The sequence below is a fragment of the Pteropus medius genome, unplaced genomic scaffold, assembly GCF_902729225.1.
Source record: "Pteropus medius unplaced genomic scaffold, Ma_sr-lr_union100, whole genome shotgun sequence".
Classification (NCBI taxonomy): Eukaryota; Metazoa; Chordata; class Mammalia; order Chiroptera; family Pteropodidae; genus Pteropus; species Pteropus medius.
The window spans coordinates 2,678,345-2,699,389 of record NW_024346692.1 but is presented as its reverse complement, the minus strand read 5'-3'; the positions used below and the strand labels follow the sequence as shown (position 1 = coordinate 2,699,389).

Sequence of the window (21,045 nt, the reverse complement as noted above, 5' to 3'; positions counted from 1 at the left end):
TATCTACCTATCTATTCATAGATATTTTGTATTAAATCCTCCCATAAATACATGATTTGCTAGGGAAAGAAGGTCACATGTGAGACCTGAACATCTTAATGCCACAAAACTCTATGTAATTGGATTTATATAAAATTCTACATAATTGACCTGGGAATTTTCTCAATATTCTTGGCTTCAAAGATTTCCTACATGCCGAGACATGAAATCTCTTTTCCAAGCCTCTTTCCTGAACTTCAGTTCCATATGTTCAATTTTACTAGCTATTTTATCCCAAATTCAGCATACAAGAAATCTAAACATCCCCTGTCACTATTTGTTCTTTCTCTTCATGCATTCAACAACTGTTTTTTGAACACCAACTGTGTGTCCGGCATGATAGCAGAGGCTGGAAATACAGAGATACATACTATATATCCCTACATTCAGAAAGTTCAGGTAATGGAGAAGCCTGAGAAATAAAAATGAGTACAATGCAAATACAATAATAGATAAGAGTGCTATGAGACATAGAATCAGGTCATCTGATCCAGAAGTGTTTTGGGGGATAGGGAGATAGCACTGTGATCAGGAAAGTCATACAGGATAAAATGTGAGCTTCCTCAAAGAATGAACGGGACACCTCTTGCACAGCTAGAGGTGTGCAGTTTCAGCACCTGCCACACATCCAGTTACTGCATTCAGTCTGGCCCACCACTAGTGGTTGCAGTGGCTTTCCAGAACAGCACTGACCCTGGAAACTGCCTCTCTGGTTATATCTCTTCCATCAAGGACACACTGCAAATTGTGCATGTAGCCCTAGGCTCCTGACTGCTCTATATTACAGTAGTTTTCTGCAGGCCACCTGGGATCTTGGTAAGAATGCCCAGATTCTTAAGGGAAAAAAATAGCCTAGGTGTTCCTGCTTCTTTGATAGTCTTTGGGAAATCACTTAATGTCTCTGAAACTCACTTTATCTGTGAAAGGCTAATAACTACAATACTAGTGCTTGCCTCAAGAGTAGGTATACCTATAAAATGAGATGAGAGATGAAAGCCCGGTCTAGCACAGCATGAATGTTAATCATCTTCGTTAGGTTTTGAGCATGATGGAGTATGACTTCAAATATACATGCTGATCTTGTAAGGAGAATGTGAACCTTTTGGAACTTTATCAAATATATAACTATAAATTTCAATGGAATTCAGTATTTATGTCCCTCCTAGCATCTCTCAGCTTCCAGCCTGGCCTGGATTTCATTCCAACAAGATACTAGCCTTGGACAAGTTATCTATCCATTTTCCTCTTGGGTATCATGGGGATAATTAAATATACCTCAAAGGGATGTGGTGAGACTCGTTTGAAGTCAGAAGTAGAAAACATCACGTAGTGATGCTTTCACGTGCAACCTTTTAACTAAGAAAATAAGTCCTCGCGTGAGAACCTAGAGATGAGCAAGGGAAAAGGGAAGCCTGACTCCCGGGCAGCACAGAGAAGGAGGCTATTCCACGCTCCCCAGGCAGGCAGCATCGCGGGAGGAGCGAGTCCCCGGCTCCAGTAGGGGGCGCCAAAGCGCCGCACTGCAGCATCCTGGCGGCCGAGAGCTGCGGCCTCGGCCGGGCTGAGCTCGCGTCCTGCCGCAGTCCCTCGGCCGCTAGACGGAGCGAGCGCGAGCAAGAAGACTCCCCTCGCCGGTCCGCCCGCACTTGCTGCTGCTGCCACTGCCGCCACCTCTCCTACCGGCGATCGCAGCCCTGCAACTCGGAAACGCACCCGGCACCCTGGGCTGCGCAGCGTGGGAGGGCTTCGCAGCTCCCGCGGGACCCATTCCGAACTTGCAGGGGATCGCGGTTCTACCAGGCCTGGAGAGTATGAACAGGTGAGTGTCACGCACGTGACCTGGTGGCTTTTTCGGGACGACCTCCTGTAGACCCTTCCGTGCCCTTGAACGCTCGGCTTCTAGGTCGGTCTTCCTGGTGACTGGGTCCCCCAAGGAGGCTCTGGGGTTCGCTGAGAGGAAGATGTGAGCGCCGGCGCCTAGAGTTTGACAGCGCCTTCTGAGCTGGAACCGAGAATGCCCTTTTGACTTGGGCTGCATTAACTCTCTAGGTTGAGAGCAAGTGACCTGCGGTCCACTGTGGTCTTGTTTATCATTCCAGGATACCTGTTGCTTTCGGAGCAACGCCATAGCCAGGGGTCTTGTACAATTATCCTCGTCTCCGTGGGTGCTGCGTTGTAAGATGAGAGAATTTTTGGTAATAAGAGGAGGAAAACTTGATTTCAAAGCTAGAGAAAGGGTGGCCCTAAGAGAATCTCATTCCCACGACCAGATTAGATTCTTTGCTTCCCTAAACAGCTGCACTTTATTTTAATGATAAATACAGACATTAGAAAAACTATTACCTTATAAAGATGCTTGCTTCTCCCCCTCCCCCTACCCCTCCCCCCTCCCATCTCAAGAAGAAGTGGAAAGCATGGGCCTTCTTGATAAGTATAGTCTTCGGAATAATTCATTATGAATGAAACCTTTCTTTAGACAAATTTTTAAAATCGGGTTATTAGTGACCTAAATGTCATAGGTCTAACAGATTGTAAGGTCCTGGAAGGTAACCACTTTGTTTGGATATGCTTAGCATAAGTGTGGAATGAATCAATTAATGAATTAATGATAACATAGGATTTGGAAGCTAACTTCTTTTTTCTTCTCTCTAAGCTTTCTTTTAGTTCCTTTATGTTTAGGGGGAAAAAAATCACCATATTTTTAATCTCTTAAATGTCTAGGCGTGATTTTACCTTTAAGAGTGATAGGAACTCAGAAGTCTTTGTACTAATAAAGCACTGTCCACATAAAAAATAAATGGCAACTTCTAGACTCAGACAGAATATTTTTTTTCACAGCGACATTAAAACAGATGTGGGGCTTTTTTAGATTCATGTTATGGAAGGTCTCGGTTTATGAATTATTTTGAACATCAGAAATTTAGCAACGGGTCACTCATTACAACTTACACATTTATCTTTGTTTTCTCTTTATCAATGTAACTTTTCACATTTTCATTTGAGAACTAAAATGTTGAAGAATATAAGTTAGTTTGTGTCTTTAAGTGATTTTTCTAAACATCACATAAGATTGACACTAACTAACTGTATCTTTATTAGGTTATAAATGAAAAAAAATAACCCAAACAGTTTCTCTTTCTTATATGAAATTCCTGTGCCTTTGAGGCCATTTGGGAGTTACTGAAATATTTGACTTTATCAAATTTTTTTTTTTTTAAATATCACTTTTGGTGACTACTTTCATGAAGCATCAATCAGACAGATAATGACTTAGATTTTATGTGCATGGGAATGATCAATTTTGCATGAAATAACAAATTATTGTTTATACAAGCTCCAGACCCTTTCATGGTCTATGTTTCAAAAAAATGCTTGCCATTCTTATTTAGAATTTGTATAATGAATATATCTTTATATGTTGTGCTTCTGTGAAACTTCTGTGATGAGGCACTAAACATAGAGGCCTTAATGAATGCATATGAAATGACAAATAAAAAAATTCTTTTATCTTTAGCCAAAATATGAGACTGGACAAATTACAGATGTTCAACCTTCTGGTTTTTGTACTGTCAAGGACCACTAAGAAGATTTTTCATTATTGAGAATGAAATAAACAATAGCTAAGTTAATGTTGTCCTTTTCATCTTTCAGAGGGTGTTCTAGCACTTTGGAAATCAGGAAATACAAAATTTGTGAGGTACAGGCAGATGGCTTAGACACATTATGAAGAAAACAATTATGCGTTAATATCTTTAAAATACTTTTTCAGAAGGATTTTTACTTCTTCACTCAAGATGCTGTTTTTGAAATACTGTAGGTGACAAAACATTAGCAGGAGAGTTTATATGTTAAGATAAGTGTCTCAAAATTATCTTTACAGACTGGAAAAATGGATGAAATGAAGACTGATGTGATTAAGTTTTAAAAGGATAAAAATGAAGTCTGAATTTAGGTTTAAAACATTGATCGCAGAAGTTCAGAATGGGGGCGGTGGTCTGTGGTTCTCATGGAAGATGTGAGCCTTCATGAGTGGCTCTGCTGTAATACAACCGCAGTGCCCAGATAAAGAATAGAGAAAATCTCCGTGAACTTTTGCTGAGTCAATTTGCCAGGTCACACCTCAAGTGGTGAACGCAGTGGATGCCACATTTTTAGAGTGATTAAAATGGCAAGTGCTAGAGGAGAGAGCTGCATATGGAGAAGAGAGAAGATGAAGGTCAAAAAAATATAAACGAGACCATATGTCCCATGACGAACAAGGGAAGATACTGGCTCTCATTTACCTAGGAAGTAGAGCCCAGAGTGGGGCAAAAGGGCCCATAGCTGCTAGGCTACTTGAAGGGTTCTGAGTGAAAGAAAAGAAAAACTGACTTAATGCTCTACCCCCTGCCCCATCCCCGGAACCCATCGCCAGAAGTGGTGAATTAGACACAGAATGGTATTTGGATGATTTTCTGATCATAAGGAGAGATTCCTACAATGGCTGGAGGATTCATTGGTTGACCCCAAGGCTCTTTCCAACTCTACATTTCCATGATACTAAGAACCTTTCATTCCTTAAGCACCAACCTATATAAAATGTGCTTACATTGTATATAATGTAATTTCACAAATGTTAAGACAATACCATAAACTAACTTACTTGAGCTTGTCATAGAAAAGGAATCAGAAGTCAAGGCATGGCATTTATCTTTTCTGTACCAGAGCATCGTGCTCCCCAAAATATAAAAATATGATATAGATATTATACATCAATTCCTGAAATATACGTATCTGTCACATGATTTGACATATATAGTGTGAACTGAGATAAAATTTAAATCTTGAAATGCAAACTCAGTTGCATTACGTTGGAGTTGACTAGTATAAATGTATATTATTCAGTCTGGAGTTGACTAGTATAAATGTATATTATTCAGTCCGAAGGAAAATAAAGAATTTAAAATGTGACTCTCTCCATCATGTGTTTGTATATTGGATGTTTACATAGTTAATGAATGTAGTCACATACTTCAAATATTTGTTATCAATTACTGACAAAAAAACAATGCCTTCATAAAAAAATTATTTAAAGAGATACTTTAGAAAATACTATTATGTATGAAAATGCAGATGTTTTGGAACCAAAATAGATCTAAGTTCAAGTCCTTGATCTGTCATTTAATTAGCTGAATAGTTTGCAGTAAATTACTATCGCCCTCTCTCAAGATTGTGGTGAAGATCAAAATGGAAAATGTTGATAAAGTTGAATGATGGCTGGCATATAGAAGATGCCTAATAAATATTAATTCTTTTCTCTAATCACTTATGAATTCCCAAATATCTTTTATTTAAGGACTGCAGATTTACCATGATATGGTGAACCCAAAGGCTGGAACCAAAACGATTTTCTCGGCTCTTTAGTTTGAGCGACAGTGAATTTTCTACTCACACCCAGCATGGCTAAAAGTGCAGAGGTCAAATTGGCAATATTTGGAAGAGCAGGCGTGGGCAAGTCAGGTAAATTTTGTTGTGGTTGTTTGAGTGTGTGTGTGTGTGTGTGTGCGCGCGCATCTTTGTTACTGCCTCCTGGGATTGGTCAGGAGAGTGGTTGGCATTTCTCATATTCTCCTGTGTAGCTCTTTTAAATGAAGTCTCTTTCTCTTTATCTAGAACTTTAATTTTGCATAACCAAGTTTTATGTACTTTTGCTTACTTATGATAAAGTGGCTCTGTTGATAATACACAAAGCAATGAATATGTCATAAGTCTTTGTATTCTGAGGAAGAATATTAAACAAACCTCCAAAGAAATCAGATTATGAAAATTAAAAATGTATTTGCTTTTTTTCTATGCATGAGATCTTGAGGGGCCAAATTTATATGTCATTCATCTTGATATTCTCAGCAACTAGCCCAATGTCAAGCATGTGTTAGGTGCTTAATAAATGCTTATTGAATGAACATATCTTTACAAGAAACAGAATTGTGTTATTGTCCAACAATTCTAAAATTGGGAAGGACTGGTGAAAACTTGCAGAGACCAAGCAAGACAACTATTGCCAGGATCTCCGGGGTGAATTTCATTATCCAATCCTGGCTGATGTTAGTAATTCTCACAAAGCAATAAAGGCTTTTTTTATTTCCCACTTGAGTAAAAGCTTGCAGACCTTTAAAATTCAGGGTGGAATGGTAGAAGTGACGATGCTTCTAATCCAATTTGAAAAATATATCTCAGATTTTATAATTAAAGAATGCTAAAACAGATGTTGCTAAAATGTCAGGGCAACATGCCTTGATCTCTTAATGAAGGAAAGACCCATAATTGACTTTGCACATGGAGCTTTTGGTTCTTAGGAAAGAACTCAGATAGCTATCTATTAGGAGTGTGTGTGCGTGTAGAGAGAAACCCTTTGGGATCATCCAACACAACAGGTGTTCCACTTAACTTAAACCAACTCACATGAGCAGCTTTTAATTCTGTGAGCAACCTCTCCTTTCCTAACCTGCTCTCTGGTTTAATTTCAGCAGTAAATCTTTCCTATTTTAAGTCTTTCTCTTTTTTTCTTTTAATTTTCTTAAGAGTGCTCTTTTTTTGCCATTACCCTGTTCTTCCACTTGCTGCTTGCTCTTGCCTCTGGCAGAAACCAGCAAAGAAAATAGATAGTTGGCAAGGCTGAGAAGCTGCCAGCCTTCACGAGATTGAAGATAGTTAAACTCCTCCCCATTAATCTCGGCGTTTCCCAATGGTGAGAACCTAATTTCTGTAGTTGGTGGAATGATCTGGAGAATGAGGAAACTGTCCCAGTGAATGCAAGAAGAAAGCAAGGGAGTGTGTAGGAAGGCTTGTGCTGCCAACAATGGCTCATGTAAGTCCTTCATGACTGAAGGGTCTAGGCCTGGGGCTGACTGGTTATTATTCATTTATTCAAAACTTACCATAGGCAATGAAGGAAGGGGGGATTTTTAACCTTCTATCAGTTACCAACACAAACTACACATGGTTTGATAAGCAAAAAATAAAATTTCATTTGGGAGAACCACTTAGCTGTGTGTATATATATATATATATATATATATATATATATATATATATATTCACCCCTTTCCCATCTGTACTATCTCAGTGCAAGCTGTGTACCTTCTATCAAGGTTGATCCATCAGCCTGAGCTTACACCCCAGTTTCCTTTGTCTTTCCTCAAATTGTTTCAATTCTTGTTTCAGTTATTCTCATTCTCTACTGACCAGTTTTCCCTAAAACTGGTCCATCTTTTTCTTTTCTCCAAGCACTTATTGAATGTAGGCTCTGCCTTTACTGTCTCAACGTTTTTTTTAAACCTCCCATTTATTGCTTAAAACACGGCAATCTTCCACTGCAATCATGCTACAGAAATTGCTTTTGGTAAGGTCACCGCCGAACGATAACCAGCAAACATAATGAACATTTCCCAGCTCTGGTCTTAGACCTGTTACCATTCAACGCGACCACTTACTCTAAAACTCTATCCTTCCCAGGCTTGAAGGATATCACGCTTCTTGGCTTCCTGCTCCCTCTCCATTGCCCCTACCCAGCTGCCTTCACAGGCTGCCTTTCATCGACCCACCTCTCAAGAACCGGGGCTCCCAGGCTCTGCATACCATTTTCTTGTCTTCTCACTTCGTACACTCTCCCTAGGGCTGAAGAGAACACCTGCACACAGAGTACAAATTCTACTGACCTTGGTTTTATTTTACGTAAAATGCAGAAGTTGAACTTGTTCTCCAAGGTCCTTGCTAATGCTAAAATTCTGCATCTTGATTAATCATTCTTCTTTGGACTGGTGTCTCTACCTTGTATACATTCTATCATTTGTAGTTATTTTCGTTTAGGTGAAAATGACAATGATAGACACATGCCTTCAAACAATTGCCTTTTGTCTGTCATTTGTACGCAGATGTTTTCCTATTTCAACATTAGGCTGTTTTCCTGAGACCTTGTAACCACACCTCACTTTTAAAAATACTACCAGTTTGACTGACCCATGGGAGACAATTCTGAGACCTTTAACAGTAGTTCAGTGAAAGTAACCACTAAAGAATGCTTCATATCTATTAACTTTGAAACCAGATTATAGCAATACAGAATTCATCTAGATCTGATTTTGTTAATATGGATATATGATGTCTCTTCCTAGTCCTTGTACCGCAGGTTCTCCTTTTTACTGTACAGACCATGTCAGTCATATTAGTAACTTTTGTTTTTTTAAGTCTGCAAGAAATTATACCTGCTGGAATGTAACTGCAGCTCCTTGCTTACTCATATGCTTCCCCAAAATGGATGTGAACTTCTAATGGGTTCAAACAAATTGTTTCTCCCCAAACGCCCAGCATGAGAAGTATTCTTGGGGGAGTCAGCTTGATATCTTGGAGTGACAGAGGCTCAGGGTCTCCGATTTGACTTGGGTGTTTCTGAACTGCTTCAGAGGCCTTGAGTCTTAACTGTCCCATCCACTTTCCCACACTCACTACCAAATTGGAGTTTGAGGTAAATAAGACCTCAAAATATTTTCCATTTGCTAACAGAGAGTAGTATAGCCTGGAGTTGAAAGCACGAGCTATTAGATTTGACTCCCAAATCTATACTTTATTAGCTATGTGAACTTGGCAACTTTGGCAAGTTACTTCTCAATTTCCTCAACTATAGGAAGGATATAATAATGCCTATCTCTAAGAGTTGTTATTAGGATTGAATGAGTTATTACATACAATTTTATTAGAACAGCACCTGGTACATTATAAATGCTCAAGAATTAGATTATAGTGTAATTTTTTGAGTAACGCTTATTTTAATTTATAAGTTATTTAGTGAAACATACAGTCAAAGATGTATTTACATTCTTGTGCGTATTTTGGTCAGTAAAAGCCAGGAAGCTTATGAGACAAAAATTCTCTATTGCTACCTAATGCATGCACAGACACCACACACACACACACACACACACACACACACACACACACTTTGTTTTTCTTTTTTCTTAAATCAAAAGTCTGGTTAATGTCAGTTACAGCTTGACCACTGATGATTATAACGACACTTCTCATGGCTTATATCTTGGAGATGTTGGAAAAACAGCCAGAAATATGTTAGTGTCATCAATAAGTTAACACCTTTACTTTGAAAGTGCTTCTGGTGTTTGGTAGACAGTTTCTTAAGCCCAGTTAATAGATAGGCTTTCTATGTTTAAAACAGAATTTAACATTAACCAGAACTTTTTGGTTGATGGGTTGACCATAGACGTGTCATTGCAGGCAAAATTTAGAAATATATTAATTACTAAGAAACACTGTTAAAATATGTGAGTGGTGTGTGCATGTGTGCACACATTCATGTGTCAGTATTTACATGTTCTTTTGTATTGGGAAGATTCTTTTTCCTTCTGTCTAATTTTACCTTGTAGTTCTGTCTTCTAGTGAGCTTGCTTGCTGGCTTAGGGAGCTTTATGGCTCAGCCTGGTGAGCACTGTGGGGATCCTGCAAAGCATCGAGCCACAGTCTCTGAGCCCATTCCATCTTCTCTTGTTCCAGCAGGGACGAGCCCTCATAACATGGCACGTAGGACATAGATTTCCTTACTTATGTGTGTCAGCCTATACTCTGACAGGCTCCAAGTAATTAAAGTAATAAGACCTGACATAAAACCTAGAATGCACACCATGTTTATTTAAATGCTTCCTGGGTTCATATTATTTAAATTTGTAGTGTATGGGAGGGACTGAGAGAAAAAAAACTGACATTTTAAATTTAGTTTCACATTTGACATTCTCATTTCAGAATTTGAATATCGTGGGCCATTGCTAAAAATATTTCTTGAAAGGGTTAGTCTCAAAGTTAATCGAGTAATGCTATCTTCTAATTCAAAAGCCAATTGATGCACTCATCCGTGAAGGCTTAAGTTCATAGATTCAGATTGCTGGGCTAGAAATTGGGTGCCAAACACAGACAAGTAGTGATATTTTTTTCCTTCACACAAAGAGAAGTGATTCACTTTTTTCTCCTTTTCCTTGTTCTTGCTTACTCTCTCTCTCTCCATTATAAAAAGTTTGAAAAGGCATTTTCATCTTATTTGCAAGTACAACAGGGACAATTTTGATTTTAAATGTGACTTTTCCAATAAACACCAAATGCTGCTTTAACATATAGACATGTATTTTATCACTGGATTATATTTATGAGATCTCATATAGTCTCATATATATTAAATAAAGACAATATCAATAATAACTTGGGTAGATCAGTTTCCTTATGTTCTGTTTTAGAATTTTTCCTCTGCTTAAGTAGCTATAAACCATTCATTTAGATTTAAGTATAGTATGATACTTCTTGGACATTATTTTCAAAGTATGTCTAAAAGAAGAGAAAGACCTAGAGTAATTGGAGTATGTAAGCATCTCATTATAGTCATGTAATCATTTTGCATGATTTATTAATGATATAAAATGTATGCAGATGTTAATATTAATTCATTATATGTATACATGTTTGTTTGAATATAAAAATTATTTTCCCCCCAAACCAGTGACTAAAATGGACTTTTCAGGAAGATATAGCAGGTTGAGCTGTAGTTTCTTTCTTTTTTTTTTTAGGCAAGGCAACCCTTGATTGACCTTACAGATTGTGAGGACCTTGTCAGCTTACGATCTCTTATTTTTATTATTTTTTATGTCTACAGCACCTGGTCTTCCTAGGTGGTCTCTCATCCAAGTACTAACCAGGCCCGACCCTGCTTAGTTTCCGAGATCAGACAGGATCGGGCTTGTTCAGGGTGGCGTGGCCATAGACTGATTTGTAGTTTCAATAGCACCTAGGCTTTAGGTCCAGTTTGAGAACCACAAGAATAGGAAATAGCCCCAGCTGGCCACATCATATGAATGTGAGCACTGACAGCCGTCCTGTACTTTTGCTACTTATGGTCTTAATCAAGTTCGTGGTCATATTTGTTCAAAGATTATATAATCCTAATGCTAAATTTTCTTTTAAAATTTGATTAAGAAGAGGGACAGATTATGTTTCAAGAGGGTGTACAATTTCCACAGCTCCTGTGGTGTGTGTGTGTGTGAGTGTGTATCTGTGAAGAAGCCTTTTCTAGGTGGTTGTTGAAATTGCAGGATTGCCAGACATGAAGCCCATTGGTTCCTTGCATAGTTGGTGTTTAGAGGAATAATTATTCACTAAAGGATTAGGCCAAAAGGAGGAAGGTAGCATTGAGACAAGTTTGAATGGGACTAGAAAAATTGCCATTTTGTTGTCATAAAATATGGTGATATAGTTACTTGTAGCTTTCAAGCATTTATACCTTTCTTTACCTACAAAGATAGAAAAGCAAAAAGAGGCAAATAGCCTAGGTGAGTTGATTTTCACTGTTAATTCCATCTCAAGAGGAATAAGAAGATATTTTCAAATTGCAGGTATATATTGATGGATATGTGTAAAAGTCAGACCTCTGTGCAAGGCATAAGTCACACTGACCTTTTCTTGTATGTCCAGGAAGTAAAGCAAAGGTGAAGAATGGAGCATATGTAGGCTTAGAAAAAAAAAAAAGAGAGAAAATGAAAGGAAAGAAAAAAATTAAAATGATCAAAATCAATTGTTTATTGGTGGGTAGTTAAACATTTTGTAGGTTAACAATAACCAATTCCTAAGCTTTTCTCAAGAAAAATATAATGAGGGAGGAAACAATATTGGAAAACAAACAAAATGAAGAACTGTTTCTCAAAACCAAAAGGACATATCTCTGCCTCTGTTTTTTTTCTATTGGAATATGTTACTAAAATTCAGTTGTCCTTTATTGTTAACTGATGACTAATGTATTCATTGAAATATTTTCCTGTAGTTAATTATCAGTCGTCATTCGGTTCCATTTTGATTTCGACTTGTTTTCTTGGCAACTGACAAGGACTAACTTTGAGGGAAGAGAGTGAAGAAAATTGTAAATCATCCTTGTAATTCCCCTTTTTATTCCTGGTATTTCTCCAACTTATGGGTTTGGGGAAATCAGCCAAATTTTCAAGGTGGTACTCTGGCCTTGAAGCCAAAATTCCAGTGCAGACGCATCTCTGTTGCTACAGCTGCCTTTGAAAATTGATGTGGTTTCAGAAAAACAGTCATAATTTCTTCCATCCCATTAAAAATGAAAGTAGTTATATTATAAAGAAAAGGCAGTCTGAAATAGGTAATTTCAGCATGAATTAGCAAATATGTTAAGCTCATATACATAAATATATGTCTAAGACAGATCCTCACCTCAGTTATCCAGCGATCCTTATTTATAACTCTGTGAAGGCTCTTGTAACTTTGCAACTAAATGTTTTCATTTTGTATCACTCTGTTCTTTTCCACATTCTTTCAAACATCTTACATTAGGAAGTGAGATGATCATTAGAATTTTGTAGTATGAACCTTATAAAATTGATTAATATGGTTTTATAAAAAATTTCCAGCAATCAATAAATAACCAATTCATGGCAAAGTTTCTTAGGAGTATTGGATGTATGGCTGAACAATATAGCTAAGATTCTCAGTAACCTGTATATATGAGAAAGTTCCCCTGCAACACAGTGTTCCATTTCTTACAGATTTGGATCAAGTATAAGGAAACTGATGAGTCATCTTCTGCTTAAGAATAAGTTTCTTGTTATCAGAAAAAAATATGTTGCACTATGTCTGTCAATATGATGAAACAGTAAAAAAAAAAAAAGTACCACTGTACTGACTGAAAAAATTGAGGTTGAAACAAGCTTTATCCCAATAGTATCTCTGTATTCATCTGTCAAACAATATATTCATTTGCTTGCTTGCTTATTATTTATTTATTTACTTACTTACTTACTTACTTACTTACACTGGTAGGATAGGCTTTGAAAGTACTTTGAAAAATTACAAGTGTGATACAAATGTGGTCTTAATACTATGATGTTCTTGTTATTGAAACCCATGCAGTTTTCCCGTATGCTCCTTAAGAGTTCTGTTTGGAAAAACAGTATGGAGAGTTCTCTGGCTCCATCACTGGAGGCCAGGAGAACATGCTCAGCCCGGCAGTTGGCTATTCCTCTACCGAGTACATCATGTTTCAGACTATCCAGAGGTTTTGTTTTCTCTGCGTTGTCATTTGCCTTTTCAAATGTGTAAAATGAATAGATATTGAGTTGGGCTTTTTTTTTTTTAATTTTTATTAGTTTCAGGTATACAGTACATTGGTTAGACATTTATATAGTTTATGAAATGATCTCCACAATTACTATATCACCCATCTGGCTGTACATGTAGCCATTACAATACTATTGACTGTATTCCCTATGCTGTACTCTACATCCCCGTGACTATTTCTTAACTATTAGTTTGTACTTCTTCAACCCTTCGCCTTTTTCTCCTAGCCCCCCTAATAAATATTTTTGATAGAAAAGTTTCTCAAATAATATCTAAATATATATCTATATATTTCCCTATCATCTTAAAATATATTTTTATTTATTCATTCAATTATTCATTCAACAAATATTCATTAAACATAAACTCTGTGTTCTAGTGTGGCTTGCACATAGTACAGAATTCATGTACATTCCAAAAAGACAGAGCAGTGGCTATTTCTGCTCATGATTATGTCCCTAGAGCCTCACACAGTATTTAACACATACTGGGTCCTCAATAACACAAATAAATTGAGTTAGACTCTGTGGACAATGCACACCCTATAATTTTATTAAGAGGTATATATTTTAAATGGACTCTCTATTATCACCAAAGCGGTTTTCTCTCCTGCACTTGAATATCTTCAACGACAGGAACACAGCATGACTGGAAGTAGATCATTTCATCCCTGGACAACTGCATCAGTCACAGTCTTCCAGAGAAACAGAACCAATAGGACACACACATACCGTATGTATGTATGTATGTATATATGTATGTATGTATGTATGTATGTATGTATTCTGCATGCATCTACCTATCTACTCATCTATCTGGGCTCTCAAGACTGAGATCTGTAAAGCAGGCTGGCAGGCTGGAGTTGGTGTTGTAATCTTATGGCAGAATTTCTTTCATTCTGGGAAACCTTAGTTTTTTCACTAGAGGCCTTTCGGTAATTGGATGAGTCCCACCCACATTATTAAGACTAATCTCCTTTACTTAATGTCAACTGATTGTAGATGTTAACCACATCTACAAAATACCTTCACAGTAACTCCTACATTAATGTTTGATTAAATAACTGGGTACTATAGTCCAGCCAAATTGGCACATAAAACCATCACAACAATTCTTCCTGTTTGTTACTTTACCCTCTTTGGAACCGAAGCCGTTCATTAGTTTCTGCTCACTTTAAGTTTAACCCAGTAGAGTTACATAGATCACTTTAAATCCTTCTTCCTTATGATAGATAGATGGAGATAAGCTAGCATGCCTCAACGCAGGCCTGAGTTTTTTCTTCCATAGTCTGGTTGATCGTAGTCACTTAATTTGCCCTACAGAGATCATGATTTTTGGTCACAGCACCATCCCTGTGATTCCACTGTACCTACGCGCTCCAGAAAGTGTGGGGTGTGGAAATGAATGAGACGTTTCAGCTGTGGGATGACCAGACCAAATCAGAGCACAACTGTGGTTTTGCTATTAGATGCTTTGCTTCCACTAAGACAATCTCAGGTCACTGTTTCTTTCAGGGTGACAGTGAATACAGAGTTGGCTGCTAGGGAATTTACTGCAAATGCAGTCTTTTTTTTTTTTACTGTGTGCTGTTGCTGATCAAACCTTCCCAAAACTGTGCCTGAATATGTGCAAGTTTAACCCAGGTGTAGAAGTTCATTTTCATCCTCTTAACTACTGTTTTGTTAGATTTGATCTGCCCTGGTCTGTCAGGAACCTTTTTGATCCAGCATAGGTATCACCCTTCCCCACTTTCTGTCATCTAGAAATATGTTGGTTTGGGAACATTATAGCCCTTGATGCTCTTATTGAATCATAGAATTTTCCATTTTAGCATTATTTAGGTCATTGAAATGATGAAGAATCTCAATGAGTTTTTTAGATAATAAAGTTAGTAGAGAAAAACAAAGGTCTTTGGCTCTTGATGTGGGGACATTCACACCATATCACATTGCTTCCATGGTTATTAAATAAGTTCTGTTTAGATTTTCCATAAAAAGGGAGGCCTGGGAGGAAGCTTTACAGTTATAATCCCTTGTTTAATATTTTATTCAACATTTGTTGTTTCTGTCACATTCTTTTCTTAGAGCTGAAAGTACATTACTATATACAAAGTATAACAGTGATCAATATTTATTGGTCCAAATATCTGTTCTATTCAAAAAGTCATTTTCCAGAGACTCATTCAAAGATATGTGTGTATACTATCCTAAAATGGCTGAATTTATGTGATTTAGAAGTGCTGCCACAAATCGGAGCTGAGTACAGGAAAGGGTTTTCTATATTCTATATTGTTCTATGTTGGTAGATATCACTTTAGCCCATCTCAGATCACATGAAGGGCTTGTTACAGTATATGTTTCACTACCCCTTCCCCAGAGGTTCTGATTCAGTAGGCCTACAGAAGGGCCACAGAATTTGCATTTCTAACAAGTTCCCAGGTGATGCTGATGTTACCAGTCTGGGGACCACATTTTAGGAACCACCGTGTTAAGTTTGCTAAGTACTCAATTTCTATTTGAAATAGTGTTTTCAGCTTTGAAAAAGTATATTTTTGCGAGCTGTGTGTAATAAATATTGAGTGCCAGGCACTGTCATGGTTACCGATGATGTCGTAAACAAAACGGACAAGCTCTCTGCCTCCATGAGACTAATATTCTAGGGGGAGTAGACTAAATGAGCCAAAAAAAAAGTCTGGGGGGAAAAGCAAATGTGAGGCTTTTCTAAGAATAGAAATTTTTATTCACATCATAACAGGGTAAGTATTGTTTAAAAAAAAAAGTGTAAGCCTTCACAACTGTGACATGCTGTGAGCTCGAGTTTTAAGATGATACTTTGAGCTATATAGCAATAGTAAATGTGAGTTGGGCTAAACTGCATTGTTAAGTGTCTGGAGGTTAAACAGATATCCAAGACCATGGTACCAAGTTTTCTACTGAGAGAGGCTAAGTAGATCACACAGGAGTTACGCTCATAACCTTGAGCTTATTAAGACCAACCTTATCCAGTTAAGTTAAGGCTAATATAGAACCAAATTAAAGTACAATAGTTGTTCTTTCCCCAACATTTGGAAAAAAAATGATTTTAAATTGTTCTCTGACAGTGGCATTTATAAAACTTATGCAATGGTCATGTAGACAGAACTGCAGTATTAAGAAAAGTTCATAAGTTTCCACTGTTTGGGGTAGAAAGATAACATCTTTTTCTCAATGATGCATTTCCCCTTCTTTTACAAAGTATTTTAAAAAGTTATCTTTTGTTTTATGCCATTGGGCAGTAGTTTAAGAGGTAAAGCCAAAATCAAAAAACTAAGAATAAAATATTGTGAATATTTATCTGTCTGAAAAGTATTTGACTTCTTTGTGTATTAAGAACCCCATAAATTACGACTGAACCTAACGACTGAGCCAGCTTCCTAGTCATTTGGCAACATATGTTGAGTTAGATGTTTTAAAGTAAGACTCAACTACACATGGTAGTATGAGTAATGGTTATTTGTTCCAATGCCTGGGACTATTTTTCCATTCAAACATTTTATATCTCGAATCTGTTTTTCTAACAGTGTTCCAAAAAAGGTGAAATCAGGAGCACAGTCACTATTCATTTTAATCCTTGAGTCCCCAAATTGAACCCATTATTTGTTATGTCTCTCACTTACCATATGAATATTTATGAAATTCCTCCTATGTTCCCAACTCTTCCACCTTCTCCATCCTCCCACCAAATGCCCGATACAATGTCAGTATCTGTGGGAGAAGTCCAGAGAACTAAACGATTGTTCTTACTGTGTTTTGTTGGGCATCTATGACTTATGATTAGAGATCAGCTAGTGATAGTTTTTGTTCCAGCAGAATGATTGATCGGTACAAATTTTTATCTTGAAATATTTTTAGAAAATTGTCAGAGTTGCAAGATTAGTGCAGAGAGTTGTTTTGTACCCTTCACCTAACTTGCCCTGTAACCACAATTCATTATCAAAACTAGGAAATTGACATGGACACAATGTCAATTATATGGCATGAATACAGCTAAGCTGCAGATCTCAGAATGATTAATTTTTGACTCGATTCAAGTTCAGGGTCCATTTGAAAAGACAGCTGGAGAAGGAGAGCCCTCAAGAAAGGATAGAGCTCATCGTGAGTTTTCAAAAGCTGCAATCTAATAAACTATTTATTATATTATCAGTAATTTATGTGTTGAGGTATGTGCAATTTAGCATTTTAGAACATACATAAGAAAATACAATTTAGTTCAGGCCATAACTGCCATGGAATCTATGTGTGGAAGAATCAGTGGGAAATACTTGGGGAGGCCTTGACGGAGGCAGCGAGACTAAAACACTTTAAGTTCAGTAAGATTGTTATGGTGAGGAGTGGAATAACTTTCTTATTTTTTTATCTCAAAATTCTGATTTTTTTTTTCTTCTTTCTAATTCACATTTGTCATTACTGTTAGAATTAGAAGAGAAAAAGGACAACAAAGTAATAAAAGTAAGGGACAGGAAGGGATGGTTAGGGAAGGAAGAGAGCATTGGGATTTTGCTAATTTAGTCACAAGAAAGATCCTTTTAAAGCTTCCCATATCTAGCTCAGCAGTCCTCATTTGCCATCAGTGGCAGGTGCACAGGTTTGGAGTCCAGTCCGACAGACCATTTAATTAACTGCACATAGTCAGCTTACTTTGGTGCACTGCAGTTTCCTCTTTTGGTAAAATGCCAATGAGAATAACCATCTTATATTAGGGCTTTTGTACACTAAAACTAAATGATATATAATAAAATCAGCTATTAAAATAATTAGCAAATGCTTATATCATTGACTATAAGCCAACAACTGTTATAGGACTTGACACATAAGAATTCATACAGTCATCACAACCAGTAAATCTGGCTCTGTTATTATCCTTTCTTCACAGACGCGGAACTTGAGGTTCAGAGGAGTTAAGTAAGTAACTTGCCCGGGGTCATACAGGTAGTGACGGGATGCTGGCAAAGCCAAGATTCAAACCTAGGGAGTTTGCCTCTGGTGTCTGTGTTTTTATCCACAATACTTCGAAAATCTCAACAAAATGCCAGGCACAATTGTAGGTACTCAACAAATGTTCTCTTCCCCTCTCCCTGTCTTGTCTTTTCTCTTCCCTGTTTCTCAGGAACATTCACTTAGATTAATCAGTATCTACGAAAAGTACTTTATCTCCCTACTAGGGAAAAATGAGAAATCGGAACATGGGAAACTGTGATTAAACTACTAAGAGATCTTATAGCTTTATATTACATTTTTATTCAACTCAGTTTTAAATTAATATTTTTATTTCAAATTCTGCCTATGATTTCATTCTAAAACTTCGTATTTGGCTTTGGAGGCCCAGCAGTATGTGGAGGAGGTTGTGAGGGAGGAGGATGGAAATTGTAAAGAAAGATGGAAGAGCTTCACATTTCTCACATTTAATATGTGAAAAATGTGAAGTGTGTTAAACATCCTAAGTGGAAAGGGAGGATACATTAATAGTTTGACCTGAAGAGGCCCAAAAACAAAACTTAGAAGCTTTTAAAAATATAAAAGTCCTAGCATGTCAACATTTAGGGTAATATATAGTTAAGTCAAAAATTTTAAATGATGACACGTGTTAAAAATATCGGATTGCAAAGATTTTCTTCATTATTTATCACAATAGGAGGGTGTTTTTTTCTTCACTGAAATACAAGATGTTCTTGTGAACCAAAAAAATCAGGCTTCTAAACAGGGCAAAATGCCAGAAGGCTTCAAACATTTTAATGAGGGCAGATTGGGTAGGATTGGATCCCATCAGATAACTAGAGATCTTTTATCTGTCATGAATAATTCATGATTAATTATTGCTGGAGACTTCTGGGTCAATAAATATTGTTACAGATAATGATATTTTTTAGAAATGCAAGAGACCACTGTCATCATAGTTGATGATTGGTTTTGATTCCATAATTCATTATTTGAAATTACATTACGGTAGTGCTATTTTAAATTAATAATTGTCATAAGCAGACTTGATGGCAAAATGGAAAATTTACGTATAGTTTTCTCATGTCATTTTTTTGGATTCAATAAAAAGAAGTTTTTGTTCTGTACAAATTAAGAAATTCCTCAAACCAACCATCTCGAGAATACATGAGCTTTTGTAAATGTGTTTTATTTATGGTATCATGAAACAAGTTTTTAAAGTATCTTTTATTTATGCAATGTAACATTTCCATAGTTAGTAAGTAAACACTTTTATCTTACTTGGTTGCCTATAGTATATTCATTATAGTCAACCAAATACCTTTTCTTTCTGCTCAGCCAAATTTTTTTAAGTCCCGTGCATCTGGTGCTGAGTTCCAATATCATTCACACTATTGATAGGTTTTATTTTTAATATGTTCTAGTTTGAATGATCAAAATTTACTGTAATTTTATTACAGTGAAAGTGTTTTATTTTATTGAGGAACAAATACAAACAAACAAAGCATTTTGGAATGCTTTCTTCTTTAAAAGATAAAGGTAGAAACAAACTGAACTCCTCAAGCTCCACATTTTAAAGTTACTGGACTAGCTATTAGGTCTTATTATACCTTTTCTCTTCCATATGAGGAAATTGAGACTCAGAGAAGTTTAGCAACTTGCCCAAGGCATACATGTAATAAAGAGCAGAGCCAAAACTTGAACCTAGTTGTGCTTACTGCAATGCTAGCTCTTTCTAGTTTCAGGCCCTGCTCATACTATTCCAATCAAAAATAGATCAATCTCAGCACTCTGGTAGTATCTATCACAGAATGCAAATATCTCCAAATTGTTTCATATTTAACTATTTGTGATTTATGAGATCCTCGCTGATCTCTAAAAGAGACTGCATTTCATGATACTTGCTAATAACTATAATAATTTTACAGCCCAGTAGCTGGATTTCTTGGATTCAAATCCTAGCTGCACTGCTTCCTGGCTGCACTAGAGAGTAAGTCACAGAATGCAGGCATGCCTCTGTGTTTTGATCAGTGCAGTAGCCCCAGCACCCAGACTCGTGTTTGACACATTTTAGGTGCTCAATAAATATTTAGAAAATGAAAGACTGCCTCAGTTGTCATTATAAGTATTAAGTGGAATAATCCATGAATGTATTTAGAACAGTGCCTTACAACTCATAAGTGCTCAGTCCATATTAGTTATTATACATGAGATTGTTATTGTACATGAGATTGAAGCCCTTGATCTGTGATTGGAGAGGCCTGTGGTCCCTCGAGATGCTAACAATGAAGAAGTTTGGCTATTTTATGACCAGAACCATTCTCCTTCATTCCTGGCCTTTCTTATTCCTCTTCTTATTCTTACCTGGAACTGTTTTGTTTCAGTGGCAGCAATTAAGAAGGATGACACAGTATTTATAAGATATAAACTATACTATGAATGCTTAAGAATAGCCTCTCCTCTCCAGTATGATTAGGTATAAAATACCTTTCTCTGAATGAATTACTGACAGTAACTGGGGAATCGCCACTTCTAAACTTCTTTAAAAACAATTTCTCATCCCAGAGAGATGGCATGGGTTTTGTTTTCAGAGGAAACTAAAAGCTTACCAGTCATCAGAAGCTTTCCCTTCATTCATGCATTTACTTGAGTTGACTCAGCATATTTTTGGTGCAAGGTCCACAGTCTTGGGAGCAAATGAGTCCTGACTGACCTTTACACCAGGGCTTTAAACTTGAACGCAGTCACTAAGATGAAGCCCATGCGTGGGGGTTGCATTTGTTTGAGAGATACTTCCTCAGGGGAAAAGAATGATTAAGACAAGGTCATTTTCTAGCATGTTTATGCCAGCCTTGTAATGAACTGGTAATGT

The 21,045-nt window shown here is 37.0% G+C and overlaps 1 protein-coding gene and 1 pseudogene across 1 annotated transcript in view; one reads left to right on the top strand and one right to left on the bottom strand.

Moving 5' to 3' along the window:
• The first annotated feature begins 1,719 nt into the window (after positions 1-1,719).
• Positions 1,720-21,045, top strand: part of RERG (RAS like estrogen regulated growth inhibitor) — a 96,175-nt gene continuing 76,849 nt past the window's right edge. The window contains exons 1-2 of the mRNA XM_039876430.1: positions 1,720-1,858; positions 5,375-5,538. Of these exons, the coding sequence (XP_039732364.1) occupies positions 5,478-5,538 (61 nt within the window). The 5' untranslated portion in view covers positions 1,720-1,858; positions 5,375-5,477. The remainder of the gene's footprint in view (positions 1,859-5,374; positions 5,539-21,045) is intronic.
• Positions 10,718-10,836, bottom strand: LOC120613769 (uncharacterized; annotated as a pseudogene).